The 22,768-nt window shown below is 40.4% G+C and overlaps 1 protein-coding gene across 5 annotated transcripts in view; it reads right to left on the bottom strand.

Moving 5' to 3' along the window:
• Window positions 1-1,590: 1,590 nt before the first annotated feature.
• The window catches only part of LOC129722475 (uncharacterized), a 197,724-nt gene continuing 176,546 nt past the window's right edge, over window positions 1,591-22,768 (bottom strand). For 4 of the 5 annotated variants that reach the window (XM_055675927.1, XM_055675942.1, XM_055675934.1 and 1 more), the window contains 4 exons: window positions 9,212-9,340; window positions 5,646-7,760; window positions 4,422-5,576; window positions 1,591-4,351 (listed from right to left, as the gene is read on the bottom strand). In XM_055675927.1, coding sequence (XP_055531902.1) covers window positions 2,555-4,351; window positions 4,422-5,576; window positions 5,646-7,760; window positions 9,212-9,340 — 5,196 coding nt within the window. In that variant the 3' untranslated portion in view covers window positions 1,591-2,554. The remainder of the gene's footprint in view (window positions 4,352-4,421; window positions 5,577-5,645; window positions 7,761-9,211; window positions 9,341-22,768) is intronic. The other variant, XM_055675960.1, reaches the window with a different exon arrangement.

The raw sequence follows: 22,768 nt of genomic DNA, 5'->3' as shown, positions 1-22,768 counted from the left end.
CTTTCTAAGAATAGACTGAGAAAAAAGCTCATTGAAGGAATAATAATGAGCTTTTAATTTCCGAAGGTAATTTTCCCTACAATTCCTCTCCGGAAAAATAAAAAATGTATAAACGTTGTAAAACATTTGTTGTGGTCAGGAAGTCCAAAAGTTATATGGGAAACAGTTAATTTATTGGTTTAAAATAATAATGGTTGAAAATATTTTCGTTTCTTGAAGACTTGCCGAAAAAAGACTCAAATGAAAATTATTCTAAATTGTGGAAATAATTTAAGCTCTAAATCGAAAATATCGATTCTCAAGAAATAATCAAAAATATCGATGTTCGACGCTGACATGGTTTCCCCTATTTTCCGCCAGGTGCATTTCATTTCATTTGTATGGTACAGGGTGGCAATGAAAAAGCACGGTGAGCTTCAACGCGTAACGCATACTTTGTTGTTAAAAACGGCTGTCGAAGTTTCGTACATACGTCAACGAACATTTCTAATAGCAAATGGGAGAATAAAATGAGGTATTTTCATTATACACTACCTTATTCTATTCTCCCATTTTCTATTAGTAATCGGAACAAGTTAGACTATTTTCATGGTGCATAGTTTTAGTTTAGTCTCATTCTCGCCATTAATATCACATTAATTCATTAATTCACAAATTGCGTTTATCAAAACAATCTATCTGTATATTTTACAGAAACAATAATTTATAGCAAATCCGACGTGAACCTGTTCAAATTAGTCGTTTTATCTTCTTATAGAATTTGTATCATGATCGGAACAGGGTGAACCCTGATCTAAACAAAAAATGTATCATTATCGGAACAGCCGTTATATTTCAGATGTATTTGAATTCATATATTCTTAGGAAGGCAATTTAATTGCCTAAAACTTTTCTCAACATTTCAAAACCATGGTTTGTACATACGCCATCATTATATCAAACACATGCAAAGTGAAGCGGTAAAGTCTCAGAACTAAGCTGTTCCGATCATGATACAAAACATGACTTCGCATTCCACCAATAATTCCAACTTTAAAGCAAATACTTCGCACAAGAAGTGTTCCTAGATGAAATTTAGAAAAAAAAGCATTTTACTGCTACTGTTAATATACTGTATTATACGAATAATTGAATCCATTTCCACTGCTTGAAAATAAGGCATGATAGCAATCGCATTATTGTGCTCGACCATGCATCATTTTCAAAAACATTTTACTAATAGTACCTATTACCTAAAAAATCCTGATGAAACTTTCCAAACATCATCAAAAAAAATTGTTTGATGATACCGGTAAATATTGAAAATAACTTTACGTTTAATAGTGGAAGTAATCTCGCAAATGAAAAATTTTTCTGATCATGGTACATTTTGGACTGTTCCGACCATGATACAACACCTTATATAATTTGCAGAAGTACAGAAGTATTTTTAAATCAAGAACAGGCTCGAAAGACAACCATTTTTTTGTGGTTTGAAAACATCATGGTTTGAAACTACAGAAATTTCAAAGCAAAATTTACAACTCAACAAACTTGTGTAAGGCTTTTCTCAATATTATAATAAAACAAGTATTTTTTATTGTTCTGAAAAATAAAGAAAATTTATTCATTATTTCGTTCATCCTTTTTTTTTGAAATATACGTTATAAATCATGTAAAAGTTTGAGTATTAAACATACAGTAGAAAGAAGCACATTAAAAATTAACATAAGATATGCATATGATAGAAGACGCAGAATAAACTTAACTAGAGCTAGCAGTAAAAACTAAAACGAGGAGATTAGAAACAAATCTCACCTGTTTCGATGTATGTTTTCATCTTTCTTCAAGTAATACTTACGTATGCGATCCCATCGTTAATATTACATAAACTTCTTACAGAAGTTTGATTATCATCTAGCCGGAATGCTGCACAAATATTAACTTAGGCACATATATTAACTAATACTTGATACAATTGGAATGTCGACGAAGTTGGAGCTTGTTCACTTGGTCTCTTAAGTCTAGTTCATATACGTTAAAATCACTGAAATGCATTTTCGTAGAAAAATATCTCCGCATAACAGACACTGTACGAGTCGGAAATGTGGGCGCAACAGCGGTAAAAATAGACCTTAAACTACTAATGGACGTACTTCTGATTGATTCCTAGCACAACTAACGGGAATAAAACGAATCGATATCACATTCAACAGGAGGGACTGGACCTCCCCAACGGAAGCAACAGCGCATGCACTTTCACGGGTTGCGAAACGATTGACTTGACTTTTCAAAAGAAATCAACCCCTCGCATCCGTACGGTCTGCTCTGCAGACGGTTTCTAACCGCGAATACGGAAAACAAAAAAAAAATCTAAAACAAAACTCACTAAAAACCTAAACGCTAATACTCCTATAAGGCATATCGTACTCACAGCAGCAGGTCGTAAAACGGCGTCCGATTGAGGCGTCCGTCAAAAGGCACATCATTTTTTTGTTTCCTCTTTCCAGCAGAGTTTTTAACCTAACCGACTAATTTGCACTTGAAGCTCTGCTGGGATTACTAAGCTCGCGAATCACCGCCGAACCGGAACCTGAAAGCGACTCATGTAGAACTCGCAATCGTTACAGTACATGGCCGGCAGGATGCAGTGCTTCTTGCGACACAAATTGCACTGCACTGCCTTGGCAGAGGCTTTGACGATCGCGTTAGTGTTGTAGGTAGCGATTGCCACTCGCGTTACGGGAAGACCGACCTGCTGCTGCTGCTGTTGTTGGTTAGGATCGGAACCGTTGGTGGTTGGTTGAGGCTGAGGAGAGGGGGGACAATCGGATCCGCCTTTGGTCCCCGGTTCGAAACTGACCTTTTTCTGTGCGGGTTTGGTTTGTTGTTGTTGGGGTTGGGGAGGTTGTAAGTACAGTTGCTGCTGCTGCTGCTGTGGCAGGGGGAGATCGTGATAGGGTGAATCCGGCTGGTAGTGGGGCATTGGTACCCTTTGGTAGGGTGATTGTTGGTGGGGTTGTTGTTGGATGCTGTAAGAGTTATAAGCGTTAGGGTTAGGATTGTACTGTTGCTGTGGTTGTGGTTGCGGCTGTTGGTAGGCCATCGGCATTGGTGGTTTCTGGTAGACACTAGAGACTGGTGCCGCGGTAGGCTGCTGCTGCACTTGGGGAGGCATCACGAGAGGAGAGTGCTGTTGCTGTCGCAAAACCGATCCGTTCTGTCCGTGGGTTAGCTGCATCATCGAAGCAAGATTCTGGCGGATCCCCAGCGGAAGTGCAGGATTGGGGCTGCTGCCATTCATCACTGCGGTTGTATTGGTTGTAATAGTCGGTGATGCCGAAACGGTTTGGAAGCCCTGGTCGATGGGACACGGGACGGACATGTATGGCGATTGAACGTAACCATTCGGAGCGGGTGGATTAGGAGCACTCAATCGCATGTCGTAGCTGTGCTCGCTGCTGGAGTCGTCGTACAGGCGCTGCTTCTGCTGGAGCAGATATTGTTGTTGAGGTGCCGGAGGTGGCTGATAGATCATTGCTTTCTGAACCGGAGATTCGTTGTACATTGTGCTCACAGTAGGTGGGTTCTGCAGTTGTTGTTGCTGCTGCTGCTGCGACTGCTGTTGGAAAGCTTGATTTTTGAAAATAGCTGCGTTGCTAGGAATAGCGGAATACTGTTGATAACCATCATTTGGTTGAACATGAACCGATGGCTGGTAGTATTGTTGTTGTTGCTGCTGCAACTGTCGCTGAATTTCCATGTTCTGTTTGTGCATGTCGGCAGCCAGTGAATACTGACCGGAAGCACCGGATTGTGACTTGATTGGGTGATAAGTGATACTTGTCGACAAAGTCGTAGTCGCCGGTTGGGGCGATGAAATTTGTCCTTGTCGGGAGGGCTCTTCACCGTCTGAGCCACCGGTACCGGCCGTACGCAGAACTCGCTCCAGAATTGGGTTGGGAATGAATTCATCATCCTCATCCTGATCGGCTGTGGCAACCAGGATTACCTGATCGCAGAAGCTGACACTCTTCTTCTTGGTTCGCTTGGCGCCGACTGATGGAGCTGGCGCTGTAGGTGCACAGGAGCCGGTGTTGTTCAATGTTTGCTGCACCACTTGGTTGAGCATCTCGACTTCGCGAATTTCCTCCTGTATCTGAGCTTGCGCAATGTCATACCGTGGTTTCGGAAGCATTTTGTATGCCATAGCGCAATCAACTTCGTCGACACCGGCGAAATCGTCGACGGGGGCAGACGATTGAGAGACCATCACGGGGCTAGCTGTACTGAAGGGTTTCAGTTTCTGCTCCGTCAGGAGACCACTCATACCCGTGCGTACGTTGGCTGGTTGGGACGGTTGTTGCGATGACTGTAAAGAAGCAAAAAGAAGAAATTCGTCAGATAAAAGCTAACAAGTTGCTGTGGGAGTATAAACTAACCTGCTTGACAGAGCCGTTCAGTAGCTCCTGACTGGAGTAGGGTCGAATCGTAACAGTTGGTGGTGGATTCTGCTGCTGTTGTTGCTGCTGCTGCTGCATTGGTGCTGCCAGTTTGATTTGCTCAAACCGGCTGGCAAGATCTCGGACACTTCGCTGGTCATTAGCACCGGAGGACGACATCATCTGATGTTGCTGTTGCTGCTGTTGTTGCACGTGCGCAGTCTGCTGATTCTGCTGTTGCTGTTGTTGCTTGAGAGCAATTTGTTTAGCCTGCAATTCCTTCAACCAAATCTCCGATCGAGTCGTTTCGTTGAGAATTTCACTCGCACTGATTGGGTTGTTGTTGTTGTTACTATTTTGTTGTTGTTGTTGTTGCTGTTCTCGCAACTTATTCATCATCACCAGCTGCTGCTGTTTGGATTGTAGCTGTGCCAAAATGCTGGTTGTATTCTGAACCGAGGGTTGATGGTGCGAAGGCGCCACTTGGGGACCCTTTCCCTGGTGTTGTTGAAGACTTTGAATTTCACTTAGCTGCTCGTTAAGCGGTTCAAAGTCGATTGCCGGTGGAGGTGGCGGGAAATCTTCGCTAGCCTGGCGCGAATGGCACGTGGTCGAAGGTGGGCTGGGATACGGTGGCAGCTCCATGCTGCCAGCTGGTTGTCCATTGGGTTGGGAATTGTTGTTGCTACTGTTGCTGTTGTATTTGACAATCGTGTCAACTTCATCGACGGAAGCTGATGATGGTGTGCTCTGGGGGTACTGATCTTGGGGTTTCAGCGGAGACTGCTCTTGGTGAACCACGGCGCAGGTAGTGATGATCGTCTGGCATGAATCTTCGCTCATGCTGGTGTTCGAGCTCATCGTTGATATGTTGGATAGATTCGCTCGATGATATGGTTCCAGCGGGGATGCAGGTGGATGACTTTCTTGGTACTCCAGATGTCGAAGGTTGGTCCCGTTCAGTGGAAGCTTTTGCACTTGTAGCATTTGCAGCGCTGGGGGTTGCTGCTGTTGTTGGTGCGGGCCCGTCAAGGAAGAACCTAATCGAACTGGCGGAGGCGGTGGCACTTTAGGGATGGACAACGTCTTGCCGCTTCCGTGGAAGCTCTTGCGCATGAGCTTGCTGCGTTCCAAATTGGGATTCGTATTTGATACCTGCGAAATGACAATTGATTAAAAATAATTAGTCTTCAGATCAAGTAGAACCACTCGAGCAAAACTTACCTGACAATCGAAGTGTCCCTCGGAAAGGTACCCACTGTTGGCTGCCTCCTTGGCCAGGCTCAGTCCAACCGTACTGTCGTCGATGGAAACCATCTGTTTGATTGGTGCTGTCGGGCTGCTGGATTGCTCATCCGCGGCCGCTCCAGCGCCTTCGGTCAGATCCGGCATCGAACGATTCTTCCTTCGGATCAATCCACCCATCAGCAGTTTCCGGCGAATCTTGTGCTGCTTCTTTCCCCCTTTCGAGGAACCATCTTTTTCTTTTTTATCGGATTCTTTCTCCTCCTTGTGCTTCTTCAGAGTATCTTTCGCGTTCACCAGACCCGGATCGGGTACCTGGAAATCACGATTGACTTTGTTTCTATCCTCACTGCGGCTTCGTTTTTCCTTGGAATCTTTGCTTCGACCAAACAGCGAGCGACTCTCGCGCTCCGGTTTCACATCGACTGTTCCATTGATCACCTCTTCGATATTCTCCGCTTCAACCAGCTTTAGGGTGACTTTCTTTTTCGGTAGAGTTGCGTAGATTTCGATATTCTTAGAGGGTGAGTTACGAGTGGCTGCTGAACCGGTTGCATCGTGCAGCATTTCTTTGCTGTTCTGTCGACCGTTACTCAGGAGTTTTTCCTTACTATTCTGTCTTCGGTGAGCGATTCCACCGGCGCTTATTCCGGCTAGATTATAAGCTAGCTGTTGTTGCTGTTGCTGTTGCTCTTTAATAATCTCTCCACCCTTCTCGATCAGGATTCGCCTGTGGAGGGAGCGTGCACGCATTACGCAAGTGTTGTGCTTCATTCGTGCGAACGTCATCGTGTGCGGGTTGCTGTAGGGTGCGTCCATGGCTGCTCGTGCCTTACTGGCAGCGGCATTGCATAGCACCAGCGCGGTTTCCAGATCGTGCGCTTCCTCGAGGATTCGAGATTTCTCCAGCAGTTGATCCGCTTCCATGCAAAGTTTTTCGCAATCACCACTGAGCACAACGGATTCGGGGATCTTGGCCAGGTGGATGTTGTTTCCGTTGGCGGCGTGCTTCGGGGGGAAGGAATCGGTTGATGAAAGCGAGTATGAATCGTAACCGGCGTCGTAGAATTGGCCCTGTCGTGTTGGACTGGCTGGGACGCTTCCGTTTCGTTTACCGACCAGGTAGAGGTACGGGTTATCGAGTGTTGTGGAGGATGAGGAAGATGCGGAATTCCGGTCTCCGCTCCAGTTGCCTGAGTCCCGTCGTCGGGGTTGATTTAAGTGCTCTGGTATTGAGAGACCATCGGGAGAAGATGTCGAGGAAGACGGAGGAGATACTTGTCCCGATTCGGCACTCAGACTTCGGTGCAGATTCAGTGGCTGCTTACGCATTTGCGCGTTGAGCGCGTTCTTGGAGATGTAGCCGACTTGATCATCCTTGGTATCTTGCTGCTGCTGCTGTTGGAAGATTTTGTCCTGGATGACGGAGAGATTCTGATACTGTTGTGCTTGGAGCACATTCTGGACGGCTTTTCTGCTGATGTAGTTTTCTTTCTCTTCGTTGGGGAATATTTTGCTTTGGATAACACTAAGATTCTGGTAGTCGCACACGGACACGGTGCGGTTTGGTGTTGGAGTGATGGCTCTGCGAGTTTGTGAACCCATTGCAGATTTTTCGGGGCTCGGTGTAACAGCGCGGCGATGCTGAGCTTGCTGCAGAGCAGTAAGTTCCTGGGGCGTGACCTGCTGTGGTTGCGGCTGTGGCTGGGGCAGGGCGTATAGCAAAAGTAGCGGTTGATATCGACCACGAGAACATTTGTCCACTACTCCTTCCCAGCTGGGGCCGACCTCCTTAACGTTGGCATCATCGAAGTAAACCCAAACGCGAAGCTTGGTATGGAAGAAGAAGGTTGTGTAGTGCTTGCCGTAGTAGGACACCACACCGACCAGTTCGTGGCTGACCGTTTGAGCCCAACGCTGATCGGAGACCTGGTGGAAGACGTCGCACAGCCGAAGTGACGTTCCAACGGCTTTCAGCACCGAATGCACCTGATCGGCGGCTGGCCGCTCCGAGTCCCACACCACACCAATCGAGACGACATCGGGACGGTTGAGTAGGGCTCGACGAATGCCAATCTTCGCTCCGCAAGCGTTCTGAAAAAGAAGAAATTACACGTTCAGCTAGAATTACAATAAGTGAAAGTTGTTTGTAGGCTGGAATTGTGGTACAGATTCTGAGCAAAAAGTTGGCGTGGAAAAGAAATAACGACTTGACGGGCGCAGTAATAACTACCAATCTGACCGCACCCAGCTCGGGCAGGCGCGTGCTAGAGCAACCGAGTAGGTTTATAATGAAATCTTGTCACCCAAGGGTGCCGTATCAATCAGCCTGGGTAGGTGGCCACAACTTGTTCCATTCATACTCGTTTTTGTCAAACTTCGCCTCGCACACAGCAGACCCAGTTGAACCGCAATGACAATTAGGTTACAACTTTTTGCTCAGCTGGGCTGAGCTGGATCGTGAACAGAAAAAAAAAAGAATCATGTAAAACCAGTTTACGATTGAGCAATTTCCACATCCACAGTGGCCGGAACTTTTTCGTGGCGGTGCGAATCGCTAATAGGTATAGCTAATTTTCTTCCCCCAGAGGTAACCACTTAATAACAATCAACATTATTACCGCGGTGCTTCGGAGTTTGCTGCTGGTACCGCGTGGTAGCGCCACGAGCCGCACCAGCAACGACAACAGTACAAAAATATGCATAACATATTCCTACTCTTGTTGTTGGCCTTGACAGAGTGAGCGATTTATATATATGCTCAGAAAACATTCAACCGCTCGCAAGCCACGGCGGCGGCCATCGCCGTTTTCTTGGGAAGTGAATGCACGTCATAAAGCGACCGTAGGAGGCCATGGACCGTCGACGTCGCAATCAATTCTGAGTCGAATGTGAGACGTTCCAAATAAGAAATCCCTCTGATTGAAAATAAACAAATAATTGTCGCTCTGCTCGGAAAAGTGGGTGAAGCTGGAATTTGTCTGCGCCCAAATTGCTCAGTTTATTATTCAACATTTCCTTCCGCTCGATTTCAAGCAAAACTGCGTTTTGCCAAACCGTGAAAGAGCCCAAGAAAAGGTGAAAGAAGAGACACAATTGCGCTGCCTAATTACCCTTCATTTCTGAGCTGGGTGAACGTATTTGAAATCCGCGTGCCTGAAGGCCCATAATGAGCTGTCAATTGTGCTTCGGTAGCGGTTTGCCACAATGACGGACGCACACACATGTGTATTCGGATCTGTGGCTGTGCCCATATTCGAGCAATTATCGCGCTGTTGACCGTCAACCGATCATGGCCATAGCGATGTTCGTAGTGGATTTTTCTTTGCAGCGAAGAAAGAGCCTCCGCCCGTTAAGGGCTTTGCTGTAAAACTAGGACATTGAGATTGAGTAACGCGATTCGCGACTCCACCCGAGGGGTAGGAGCAGCGTAACTCGCAACTCACACAGCCCGGTGCTGGCATTGAAGGTTCGAAAGGTCAGGATCGGTCGTGCCAAGGCACGAAATTGGTTGAGATTTGGAACGTTCAAAGGATAACACTTACCGGACAGTCCCGAATGTCGCCCATGTTGCCGGCGTTGCGCAGCAGCTGCCCGAAGGTGATGTTTTGCTGGTTCTGCGCCGAGAGGCTGCTCTGTGAGTTGAGTGCCGAGGCCGACACGTAGTGCACCATCTGAAAGGAATTAAGAGGAAAAGAACGGTGTTAAGATTGATTGCAGTTTGAGCGTTAGTTAAAGATCGATTGGTTAACTTAAATAGAGTTTTTTTTTCTATTCTAGCTGAGCCCCGATGGTTTCAGGTTGGTGGCTGTTGGATTTCGAGAAATAGTTTCAGATCCATTCGGTTTCATCCATATTTTTAAAGGTTCAATTTTTGTATAAATTGTTACTCATAACGACGCCCAAGTGAAAATCCAAATGCGAATTGCTTTTATTTATATTTTATGGTAGTTTTATCAAAGCATTACTGAGTCTATCAAGTTTAATCATGTTTGTTTTTTGAGTACATGTGTTTTTTTATTAACAGCTCTCAAAAATGATTGAAGAACACTTGAATAATCCTTTATAAAGCTCCATCACCAATCAGTGTATTTAGTACACGGTTTTAATACATACTTAAAATCTCTTTCAAAAGATCTATAAGAACCTTTCTAAGACTTGATAGGAGTTTTGTCATAGTTTCATTGTAAGATTAGGATTATTGTATAGTGTTAATGAGGCCATATAATTTAAATAAATTCTAAAATCGAAAATGCACGAAGATTTAGTTTTATTATTAACCGAACTACGGTGACATTCTTTTTGGAGAGGAAGTTCGGTAGATGTGTTTTGTTTCATAAATTGCTCCTATGTAAATCAGGGCTGAATATTTTTAGCGCTCTTGCATAAAAGTGAAAAATGGCTACCATAAACGTGGCAACCATGACACGGAAATATTTCGCTAGCATGCAATGTTGATTCTCTCTTCCTTCGTATTGTCATTATTCGTGAGAGAAGAAAATCAAGTCATTCGTGTCAATCGTAGTGAAAACGTGTTCGCTTGATTTTCATCGCTTCAAATTTTTGAATATTTATTACTCTGAGTTTCGTAAACTCGGTTTGTGTACTGTACAAAGTGGCATTATGCGACTAGTGATGGATAGAAAATACTAGTTTTATTTTAATAATGTTTGCTGTCTGGTTTTCATTTTCGCATTATCGAAGGAACAATAAGAACATTCAGTTCGATTTTCAGCAAATTTTATTACGTGACCGTGAACGATGCGCGTGAAATATTTCATCAGAGTATGACAGCTCGTTACGAGGATGAAAATCAAAGGTAGCGCTTCTTATCACTTTAAGCGTAGAGAATGATTGTAGGATCTTTGTAGGGTATGTTTATTACGGAGCTTATTTTAGAAAACTCGATTTCAAAGCTATTTTGATGAAAATTACCATTGCTACCAAACAAGCTTGTAGCCAAGACGCATCACAACAAACGCCAATATGCTCCAAAGTCGCAGGAATCGGACCGCGAAATTAGAAGCGCCTTCCCATGGAAGGCGTATCACGGAAGAGCTCCGTTGTGCTAATTTTACTTTACGAACTAATTTCATATTTTGTCATAATTGACTTACATTTTAAGTTTAGTAAAGCGGGCAATGTATGTTTTGCGGGAATGCGAGGATGAACGGGAACGGAAGGTGTGACTAGACTTAGAAAAAATTTCCCTCGAGATGGATTATCACATTGGCAGGGGGAACAAGTCGAGCTGATTTTGAATGCGGGAATATAATAGCCTGGGTTTTAGCTGCATTGACGCAGATCTTCAGCTGTTGAAATAGTTGACAAAACATCCAGACCCTCTTGTAGTCTAAGCGTCAAAGCTCTAATCACTCGACCTTTGTAGATAATGGCAGTGTCGTCTGCAAACATGACTGAGGTAAATATGTTGAACAGAATGGGAACAAGAAGGCTACCTTGTGGAACCCCAGCATCTACGTTAAACGTATCAGAGGGAATATTGTTGAGCTCAGCTCAGCTTTGGAAATACCCTTGTTGGGTTGTATTTGACCATCCAAAGTTTTTTTACAGACACCGAAAATAGTTTTCAAAACATCTGGAGCTTATCTTTATGCCATGAATAGCATTTGATAGTTATCAATCAAAGTCACCATTTTGGATTTTAAAATGCCTTCAAGTGTCAATTATCCGGTTCTGAAGATACCCATTTTAGGTATTTTACTCTTTTAGGTTTTTTTTCAGAGAGCGGAAGTCGCCATTTTGGATTTAAAAGTGGTGTCTGGGTTCTGATCAAAGCATCAGGACATCATTCCTGTTGCGGAAACATCTTAATTGTGCAGCATTTGGCAGCTCCAGGCCTTTTTCAATGATTCAGAAGTCCTCATCTTGGAATTTCTGGCCTCACAACAATTTCCTTTACTGTTGCTTGAATGTATATTTTTCGTACGTTGATTAACACTTAATAAATGAACCATTTCTCGTATGTTTCAGTTTTGTATTTCATTTCGGTTATCAACCATATTTGTTTTTCGTTAAACTTCACTTTAGGTTTTTTGAATCAAAGTCTCTCAAAATCTATAGTATGTGATGTGATATTGTTCTACTATGATGATTCATCTTTTAATTTAAGGACTCTGGTAAATTAAAACCAACAAACAATTCACCTACGAAAAACGTTCATGTTGAATATCGACTCTAAGAATCGCGAAATCGGCTAAAATTTTAACACTAAAGAGCATCAATTATCGTCTATATTATTATGTCAAAATTATTTTGTTTTTAATCAAAAATTCTCTATTTAAATTCCATTACATGAAACCTACTTAATAACGACTGTTTGTTTTACCTTTTAAGATTCCGTTTTGGGAATGTTCCATTCCAAATAAAAAAAGGTAAACGATGGTGGCGCCAATTAGCGATGTTAATTTTCAATTAGCGAACTACTGATTTCGCTAATTTTTCAGCTGATTAGCGACATTATAAGCGTCACTAAAATTTGTTCTCAAGTATGCGAATCGCTAATTTGCCGACTAGTTTCTCGTTGCACCCTAAATTGTAAACATCTAACCCAATCAAAGTGACAGCTAGGAGAGGAAGTAGATAGTACCGATCACCCGCTAAATGCCGTTGTTGCATTCCCATGCGACACCGATCTGCTTTCCTTCCAGTGCGTTCCAAATCTTGCGGCAATTAATCTGCGTTGCATTTCCTTCGCGGAAAGAAAAGACGGAGCCAAATGTGGGCCAACGGCACGAGGGAGCGTGCTCTTGTCGTGGCGAACAATCAGCACAAATAAAAATCCGAATTTGCAACGCTTTTCATCGTTTGCTGCTTTCGCCGAGCCGAGCGCCACAGAAGATCCAGATATCATTCCACTTTAGCACCTTTTTTAACGAACGAAAAGCCGGGGAGAACTCGAAACTGGCGAGTTCCCGGTTTGATATAATTTATTCTTTGCGATCATTTGAAACTGTTTAAGAAATGAGAAGGAGAAAAAAGGTGGCTGATGCGCCGATGGGAAATGAAAGTCTAGCTTTTGATCGCAGTTGTTTGCATTTTTCCGAAGCGATTTTAGTTGCCATCTGGGGACAGAGGGGGTGGGGGAGTCAAAACTGCGGGCGCGAAAGAAACACGAAGATAACAAGGTGAGGGTGCGGGCCCGTGCCCGAGTCTGCGGTGGGAGTTGCTCGATAAAAGCAGAACTTCTACCGTTAGTTTCTTTTACTGAATGTTTTTTCTTCGTCTTGGCGCTATTATTGTTGATGCTTTGCAGACTCAAGGTGGCGCCCGTTGGAAGGGACAGCGCGGGGTCATTGTGCATGCTAAACAGGCCCCTGTTTTACTGCGGGCGGGCTGAGATTTGCAGCCCTGTCACGCTGCCACCGTCAGTTTCACCGCAGACTTAGAAGCCAGGTGGTAAAAAAGATGGGTTAATTTCAACGGCGAGTAATCAGGTGGAATACATAAACAAGTCGCATTTAATTAGATCAGTTTGTTGTATGTGTTTGTGTGTTGTTCGTTCCACTTTTGATTTTGGCTGTTTATCAATTTATGGGAAACGTTACGTAGGTTCGGCTCCGTAAACTCGGTGACTTCATCGAACCCGCTGCCGCTCGACTATTTCGACAGGCACAAAGTTCAACGGCTGATAAATTTACAAAGTGAAATTTGTACCTGTTTATCAGTCAAACTTTCCCTTTGCTCCGAAATGCTGTTTTGCCTATTCACCCGCTGCTGCTGCTGCTGTAATAATGATGGTGATATCGAATCAAAACGAGACGAATCGACCGGGCGGCGGCGGTGGTGGTCACGGTTATGCATTGGTTATTGCGTTGATTTGAAATTCAAATTTAGAAGAAAAAAAACGTCGAACCACACCACTCACCGCCTTTCGAGAGCAGCCAAACTAGATATAGCGGATTGGATTTCGTATGACCGAGAAGCGTTCATTGGCCGCCAATATCTTCATCATCATCATCATCATCATTACCAGCATCAACAGCGGCCGCTAAAGTCGATCGGAGGTTACCAACGAGCTGCCTGTTTTGGCCTCTGAGATGCAAAAAGCAAAAAAGAAAAAAAAAACCAATGGAGCTGCCATGCAATGAAGCAACAGGTGAATGTGATTTAGTAACAGAGATCTGTGTGTTCTAGAAATTGGTTAAAGCAATTATGCACGTGATCGCGCACCCTCTAGCTCTCTAACTTTTATTGCCCGCCATGAGAGCAGCTTTTTTTTCTCTATGGCAAGGCTCAAAAGTGGTTCTGAACTGGGTTACTTATGGTTGGGCAATGGATTTTTATTTCTTATGTACACTCCTACTCTGTACTGACCGCTAGAGACCTACATCAACTGTTTGCAGCGTGTGTGTTTGTGTGTGAACGGGGGGGAAGCTGTTAGACGGTGGGCAGAAAAACAACAAGAATACATCCCGCGATCGAAATTGGAGCAGTTTTTTATGTAGGTGAAAATAGATAACGTTTTTTGGTTGGTAATATGTATCGAGAAATGAAACTTGAAACCAGAAAGAGGTGCGATTCTCTTCACTTTGTGATTAAAATGCGAATAACATCACTATCAATAACATATTTACACACAATTCATTTTGTTGTTTGTGGCATTTCCCAAGTACCTAACAATATTCGTGCATAAATCTTATCATTCTTCTAAACAGCGACAAAACAGCCATGAATCCCTCATAAGATATATATTTTTATCAAAATAAACTTATGACGACAAGCTGGTCAAAGCCATGAAAACTCTACAGCAAATTTCGAGAGTTTCATTTGGGACTCATTCCAGAAAACTTTAGCAGTACTCCTATCAAGTTTTAAAGTAGTTTCTTACAAAGAACAGTAGTTTCTTTTTGGAGGACAGGCTTATCATTTCTCCTCGGAATATCACTAACGTGTACGATGGTATCTTTCACTGCAGAAACACCTGCTTTTACACTGGTGAGCAAATCGACGCATTTGCTTGAAAAGAATAGCAAATCGAATGGGTCTGAGTAGCTTGCAAAAAACACCGAGGTGGAATCTGAAATATATCTCCAGGGAGATAATAATTACACCACGCCCAATAACTACACAACAGAGCTCCCTGCAGTGCTTTTACTGTGTGTCTCCTAAGCATAGGGGAAAGTAGGTAAAGACGGACACTGCGGGTAAGATGGACACTTTTAATATTCCACAAACTAGAATGTATTATGATAGTTGAGTGATGCGAATACCTTTTTTATAGTGTGTTAATGCGTTTGAGTTGCATTATCGGTTTTCAGCAAGCAAACTGTCAAATTTGTAAGTAAAACAAAGAATATTTTCGTGAACGCGCTATTTGATGTAATTTCCATTCCACGGAAAATAGTGGAAAACTCGTGAAACCTATGTGTTTTCATTTGTTCCTAGTAGTAAAGTAATTAATTAGTCTTTCCTCGGTTTTCTAGTGAAAATCCAGCAGATTTTCGATGTTCCGATGAAGAGCTACGATCGTTTGAAAAATTTACAACCAGGTCGGGCAAGACGGACACACTAAGGTAGGGAAAGATGGACACACGGATTTTCCAAGAATTTTCACATGTAGCATCTGTTGTGTACTACAGATGTTCACAAAGTATACCCGAGAGAAAAACCAGCAGATATTAATCACTTAGCAGTTAGAACAGGCTATATAGGCGGAGAATTTTCGCCTTCATCGAAACCATCCTCTCAAACTGTTCACGTGATGTATAGATGGACTCTAATAACGTAGAGTAATGTATGGCCATCACTTAACACATAAATCAAAAGAATACTTAACGTACTACATCTTTTTTGTGAGTGTCACCCTTTACCTTCGTAGTGTCCATCTTACCCACCCCAAGTGTCCGTCTTTCCCAACCATGTCAAAAAACAGCAATTTGTAGTCTTATTTTTGAAGACCCTAAGTAATTAAGTTATTATTTAGATTAAACCTTAGGGTGTCCGTCTTTACCTACTTTCCCCTATATCAAATGAGAGGAACATCTGGATAGGAAAGTAGATTGCGTTTTGCATCTCGAAACTGAAAAAAAGCCTTCGAATGCTATCACATTTATCTAAGCAGTGCTTACCACGGTGTGCTGCTGTCTATACTTACTAGAGTGATTCACCGCTCTCGTTTTGCCCAGCTGTGGTGTAAGCAGCAAGTCTGCGAGCGGCAGAAACACAACACAAAACAGAATAGAGAAGTTTAGTGCAAAAACTACTACACGCAGCGCTCATGCTAGGCGAAAAGTGAGCGGTGAATATTATGTTTTTTTCTGTTCTGTTCTTTCTACATGTTGAGAAGAATAGCAATCCTGGAAAGTGTGTTTAAAATTCCCTCATACGATTAATTACACATATTGACGATGAAATTTGGTGGAGGATTCTTCAAGTGTTCTTCAATCACTCTTGATAGCGATTGATCCACAAGCCACAAGTACTTCAGCCACTTATGATTAAACTTGATAGACACAGTGATAAAATACCATAAAACATTTACAACTTGAATGTTTCTGAGTATTTCATACATTTGATGAATGGATTTTATCTTTGCAGCCATCAATGTCTTAAGCGTCAAACTAAGACTATTTTGATACCTGCGTCGTAACATGGCATTTTTTGTTATTTTATACAGGGTGTTTGAATCCTTGGTGGAAAAATAACTTCAATTGTAATATCTCAAAAACTGAGAAGATAGAGAGTTGCTGTCGAAGAACAACCTGTAGAGCGGTTAAAAACGTTCAATTAAAGCTAAACAAACAATAAAATTAAGCACGTTTTATTGTGAGAAAATATTGAAACACGGTTTTAATTGTATCACTTTTGAAAATTTTTGTCTCTAAAATGTTACTTTTACTTTCATTTACACACCTTTACGTGTATTAAGCGTGTATCTAACAAAATTTTTTTTAGTTTTCAATTGAAACCAGTAGAATCACTCTAGTGGTATACCAAACCACTTTGAAGAACAGTATATATTCAAGAATCTTAAAAGTTGAATTATTCTAAGTAGATTGGCGTCGAGGTATATGCATAGAAAAGTTTTTTTTTTTCATCAGATATGGCCACTATCAGCCCCTGAAATATTCCCAACAAGTAACCAATCACCCTGTTTATTTTTTTATTTTTACCATTTTGACGTAGAGCTACGTTTAACGGCAACATTCTGGAATAGGGGTGCTTTTAAAATATCGAAAACATCGATAGCGGCAAAAAATTATATGTTTTCAAATACAAATAACGCAGTCAGGTTTCAACGGATTTCCTTAATTATTGCAGTAATCAATTGGAAAACAAATTGAGCGTCCACCAAAATGCAGTAAATTGTGATTTTGTGATGCTGACTATTGTAATATTGAAAGTTGTAGTGCCTATTATTCAATCCAGACCATTGCCATTTTTCAATTTAAGATGGTGACTTCCGGTTTCTGCAAAACATTAAAAAATGACAAAATACCACCCAATGGGGTACTTCCGGAATTTTTTTTATTATTTTTGACATTTCTAAATGTTTTGATGTTGATTTGTGGCACATCAGAAGTTTGCGAAATTTTTGATTTTTTTTATGTTTGATAATGATATTTTAGATTGTTTTTTTAATTTTTAGCCCCCTCGACACTTCTATCAGTTTAATCGGTAGCACTGCTTTCTAAGTGCTTGTGCAATCGTTACGTTCTTCAGCTTGTAAACAAAACTTATTTCAATGCACACTGGGCCAGAAATGGAATCTAGCGGAACGAAATTAATAGCGCTCTTAAGGTTTGACCAATCGGTTTCCAATCTTCTACAAAGTTTCTTGGTATAGTTAGGGCGTCATTTTGGATGTTTGAATTGGTTCGGAATTTAGCCGCAAAGGTGGCGTTGCGATGCCAACTTCTTTCCCTTACACGCTAGAGCTTTGCAGTATTTAACAAAGTTGTAGATCTCTAAATTTCATGAAACTTTACAGAATATACAAAATATCTAACTCTTCAAGTTTCAGAGATCTACGAGTTTTTATAAATTTTGTCTGTATTTCACGTTTTATTGTGATAATTTTATGAATTCACTCGAAATAATTTCTTACAATTTTTTTCTCGATAAAAATTGAATAATTACGTCGTTTTCTTTCGAGAACAGAAGTTTCTGAAGTATTTAAGTGAAAATAATACACAAAATTTGAAAAAAAAATACATAATTTTGTGAAGTAGATATCTCAGCGGGTAGCAAGTATTAGCAAACCATGATTTTTTTCTTAAAATTGTCCATCAAAAAATCAAAAAATCTTTATTTTCTGAAAATTTGGAAGAGGGGTTTTGTTGTGTTTTTGTGATATTCCAGTTGGAATATAACCATAGGTTTCATGTAAAAATACAATTGCTATGTATTTCTTGCATGGAATACACGGTCAGTACTCTGATACTCTTTTCAAGCTATGTGCAGTCTTCAGCAAAGTTTCTCAGTGTAATAAGAACTTCAACTTGACGCTCAGTTTAGTTCGCGATTTGGCCGCAGAAATGGCACTTCGACAAAAGTCTTCGAAAATACCGAGAAAACCATGCCAGGCAATTTAGTCGACTTGCAAATACCGAAGATGTGTTTAAACGACTACTATTAACTTCCGATCCTGTGAACACTACATAAAGATTTCTATCGAGAAAAAAATTGTAAGGCGTCATCCATAAATTACGTAAGGACTTTTTATGAAATTTTAGAAGCCCCCTCCCCTCCCCCATAATAAGGCTTTGTAAGATTTTGCATTACCCCCCTCCCCCCATAAATTTATGAAGATGTTTATGAAGAAGTTTGACTGAGATTTTTCTACATTTTTCACTTTTTTCACTTCTAACTCTTGTGTCTGAAGTGTGAGAGCCCATATTCAGCGGGATGTTCAGCCAATATTCGCGGTGAATATTATAATATTCACCGCGAATAATGACTGAATATGGGCTCTTACGCTTCAGGCATAAGAGTTAGAGCATTAAACTATTCGACAAACTTGTAGTACTAATTAAGAACTACAAGTTTGTCATACATTGTATTTTTAAATTGTACTTATGAAGCGAGCTGTCGGCACGCGGCGGAAAAGTACCCTAAAATTGAATATGCAACCTTGGCTGAAAATAAAGTGAACGAAGTAAAATAGCTAATTATTCAGTTAAGATGATTTTACGCTTTCCCAAGGTTCAACTGTTAAGATCTCATCGAGAAATAGATCAACTAATATCATTTTTATTTAGTTTTGTAAGTTTTTGTTTGTATTTTAAATTTTTCAATCTTACGTCTCTCCCCATCATAAGCATTCGGATACCCCCACCTCTCCCCCTAAACCCTTACATAATTTGTGAATGACCCCTAAGAAATTATTTCGAGTGAATTCATAAAATTATCACAATAAAACGTAAAATTCAGACAAAATTTATAAAAACTCGTAGATCTCTGAAATTTTGAAACTCTGAAATTTTGTATATTTTGTGAAACCATGAAATTTAGAGATCTACAACTTTGTCGAATACCGCAAAGCTCTAGCGTGTAAGGTAAAGAAGTTGGTATCGCAACGCCACCTTTGCGGCTAAATTCCGAACCAATTCAAACATCCAAAATGACGCCCTAACTATACCAAGTAACTTTGTAGAAGATCGGAAACCGATTGGTCAAACCTAAAGAGCGCTATTAATTTTCGTTCCGCTAGATTCCATTTATGGCCCAGTGTGCAATGGTGGAAAAAGACTACAGAATCACGTGTGATAGTGGAAGTCAACATTAAACTGCTGCTGCTTAAGATAAGCATAGTGTATAGCCAGGAGGCAGTTTAAAGTTATCCTCTTAGTTACTTCCAAAAATATACTTCATACATTAGGCGTAACAAACCTAGAAACGTCAAGCAGTATAAACGAGGCTTGCAAGAAAGCTTGTATGCATGGCTTAGTAGACGAACAGTGCTGCTGTTTTCCACTTAAAAGGTGCGAATGCAATGGAAATAAATTTTTCAATTTATTTTTAGTTTGAGACAGTAACAAATATTTCATTCAATTATTTATTCGAGTCTCTCTGCTCATTTTGTTATTTCTTTATTCATTAAATATAACATTATTTGATCATTGAATAAGAGTCAATTAGTTTGATATAGATGCATTAAAAAAATTGACAGTCTGAAAATACAGTAAGTTTCCGTTTTTGGCAACAAAATTTCAAATTTCAGTTGCCAAAACTGGAACCGTGCCATGAAAAGGAAACCTTTTTTGTCATTCATATAATCAATTTGAGATTTCAAAATTATTATGAAAATTTATGTATTAATATGACTCAATAGTTTTTAACAAAATTTGTCTGATATAACGTACAGTAATAACAAATTTCAAATTTGTCGTCACTTTCATTCTCTCGCAGTACTTTTTCAACAGCGAGTGTAACGTCAAACTCTCTGTTCCATTTGAAAGCAAGTGAGTGTAAACGACGGCTGGTTTCAGATTGCCAGTATACGACAGTGCGCTGTTTACAGTTGGAGTCAAATACACGTTTAATTTAAGTTACCCATTAGTGAGAGAAATTTAACCCATTTTTGAAAAAAAAATGCAAGACTTTTGATCGAATAAATTTTCTACCCATTTGATGTGTAAAAGCAACCAATTAATCTTTTGATAAATTTTTCATTGATTTCCAAAATTTTAATTTTGCGCTTTGTGATACAGTCATACCTCGATATAAGGTAATTTTTTTTTCGTTACGTTATATCGAAATCCATCGTTACAAAATCATTGACAGAACAGCCCCTCACATAACTAAGCAGGTGTCTTTGCCGAGCTCTTGCTTCATCGAGGTTTAACTTCTTCAGAAGTTACCTCTCGATTCCATACCAGATATGGAGCACCAATCCCAAAACGGTCACTCGTTTTATCAACCAAGTTGTTCCGAATTAGGGCAGAGGCTTGCAACCAACTAGCTCAACTCCATCAATGAGTTCGAGCATCCTGTAATCTGTGTGAAGCAATCGGGGCCAGCCACAACAGACAATCATTCCTGTCGCAGTCGCACTTGTACCCAAAGCCCTTCAGGCATACACAAGAAGCATGTATCTACGGCATATTAACAGAGTTGGTAGTTGAGCTCGTTAGAAATCATCAGGCGTAAGATGTTTTCAGTTTCAGTTAAAACATTTTCGACCTAAAACGGGTGTCAAAATCAGCTCAGTTTGCTGTATAATTTATTGTTCACGGAACCCTTTTGTTGCTAAAATCGGAGTGTGCCAAAAACGGAGCATGTCAAAAACGGAACATGCCAAAAATGGAAAGCTACTGTAATAATAAATTTTATAAGGACCTAATATTATTTTGAAGTTGGACTTATCGAATGGAAAATAACTCTGGAGTGTACTACGCATCCTCAGTCATTCTGTAAAGGATCTTTAATAGAGTTGACACCATCTAGATCCCGTAGTTAAGATAGTTGCAGAAATGGAAGATAGCTTCAACTGTTTTCTTTTCATAATATTGCTGCCAGACAGTGCACAATGGTCCAAAAGGCAAAAAGTGGAACTTAATTTCATAGTGCCCTTCAGCTTCATCATAGCTCAATGGTGTCTTCGGTACGATTGTTTGTAGAAATGAACTGCATAATCATAAATTTTGAAAAGTTTCGAAAAGATTCTTATATTTAAAATAAAAAAAATGTGTCAAGAGATAGAGGATTGATTTATTTGGCAAAGTTGTAGAATATTTGAAGATTCATATCTTTGCTGAACAAAAAAAATCTATCTTCATTAGTTACAAAATTATAAATGCATATTTTAAGAAAGTTACTTAAAATTTAATTCTTGTATTTAACTTTAATTTGGTGCTTTTTACAAGAAAATTTTGCTCGGAAGAATTGTTAGGGCTCACAAAACAAATACATATTTCTGTCACAGAACACACATCTCGAGAATTTTTCCATACAAAGACGAGCATATTTGAGCTTATTTTCGCGATGACTTTGAGAACGTAACATGATTGATTCTTTTTTGTTAAACTCTCGAAATATTTCTGGACATTTTGAAAATATATTAGACCATTAATAAACATTTATGAACATTTTTCGTTTTAAGTCATTCGCTTTTATAACATTTCCCAAACTGTTAGAACATTTTCATAACGAAATTGAAAACAGTTTTGAAAATATTCCGTAAAATTGATTTGAGGAAAACATTTTGAATATACTTTTTTGTCATATATTTAAAACACTTTGCGGATTGTTTGTTTTCGCTTTGCAGTTCTTCATTCTGCCGATCGAGCGAGGTGCAACTTTTATCCAAAATTATGTCCGAAAATGGCCTGTAAGTACGTACACATTATCCATAACAACGGAATCGTGTTTCGTCGGAAAATTGTCCTAAAACTCCACTACTACTATACTGGTTTGGATTGTTTCATGTTCCACATCACATAGATTATCGGCTTCGGTCCAGTAACACGGCTAGCATTTCAGAGAATAATCAAAATTTTAACATACGGATAAATCTCTCGTATTCTTCCCTCTTCAATATCAGATCTACTTTCAGGAGCTTCCAGAACATTTAAAAATAATTTATCCAGAAGTAGTCTAGATAGCAATCATGAACAGGAGTCGTTCGTCAATTTTGAAAGCTTTTCATCATAGTTTTCACAGTTTGTCTGTAACATATTCAGATCTGGTTTCAAGAGTCAAAATTCAAAACTCATTAATGTGAATATTCGTTCCAAAACTAAGTTATTCAATTTTGAACAATTTCAGCACAGTTTTTTTTCTTCCAAAGGAATATAACTCTGTGGTAAATACCACCCTTAATGTTCTTTAACGCTCTACCATTAAGCTGAACTCGTTGCTCGAGTTTTGCAAGATGATTTTCTTGAAAATCATTGAAGTTAGGTGTGTAAAACTTTAATTGCTCGTTTGCACCGTTAACGCATGCAGAGAGTAGCAATTCGAGCTCTACTTATCAGCTGGAAGCTGAGATTTTTACGCTCAAAATCGTTGAGTGAAAAGAATTATAACCTCAAAATTGTGATGGAATAAGCCACCGCTTCACCTTAAAATAAGTACTTTCATGTATCTTATTAATAGAAACTTTCATTCATAATATGTAAAAGTTTTGACAAAACCCC

This window comes from Wyeomyia smithii, chromosome 1 (assembly GCF_029784165.1).
Source record: "Wyeomyia smithii strain HCP4-BCI-WySm-NY-G18 chromosome 1, ASM2978416v1, whole genome shotgun sequence".
Classification (NCBI taxonomy): Eukaryota; Metazoa; Arthropoda; class Insecta; order Diptera; family Culicidae; genus Wyeomyia; species Wyeomyia smithii.
Note: the sequence above shows the minus strand (reverse complement) of the source record. Positions and strands in the feature narration are given on the sequence as shown.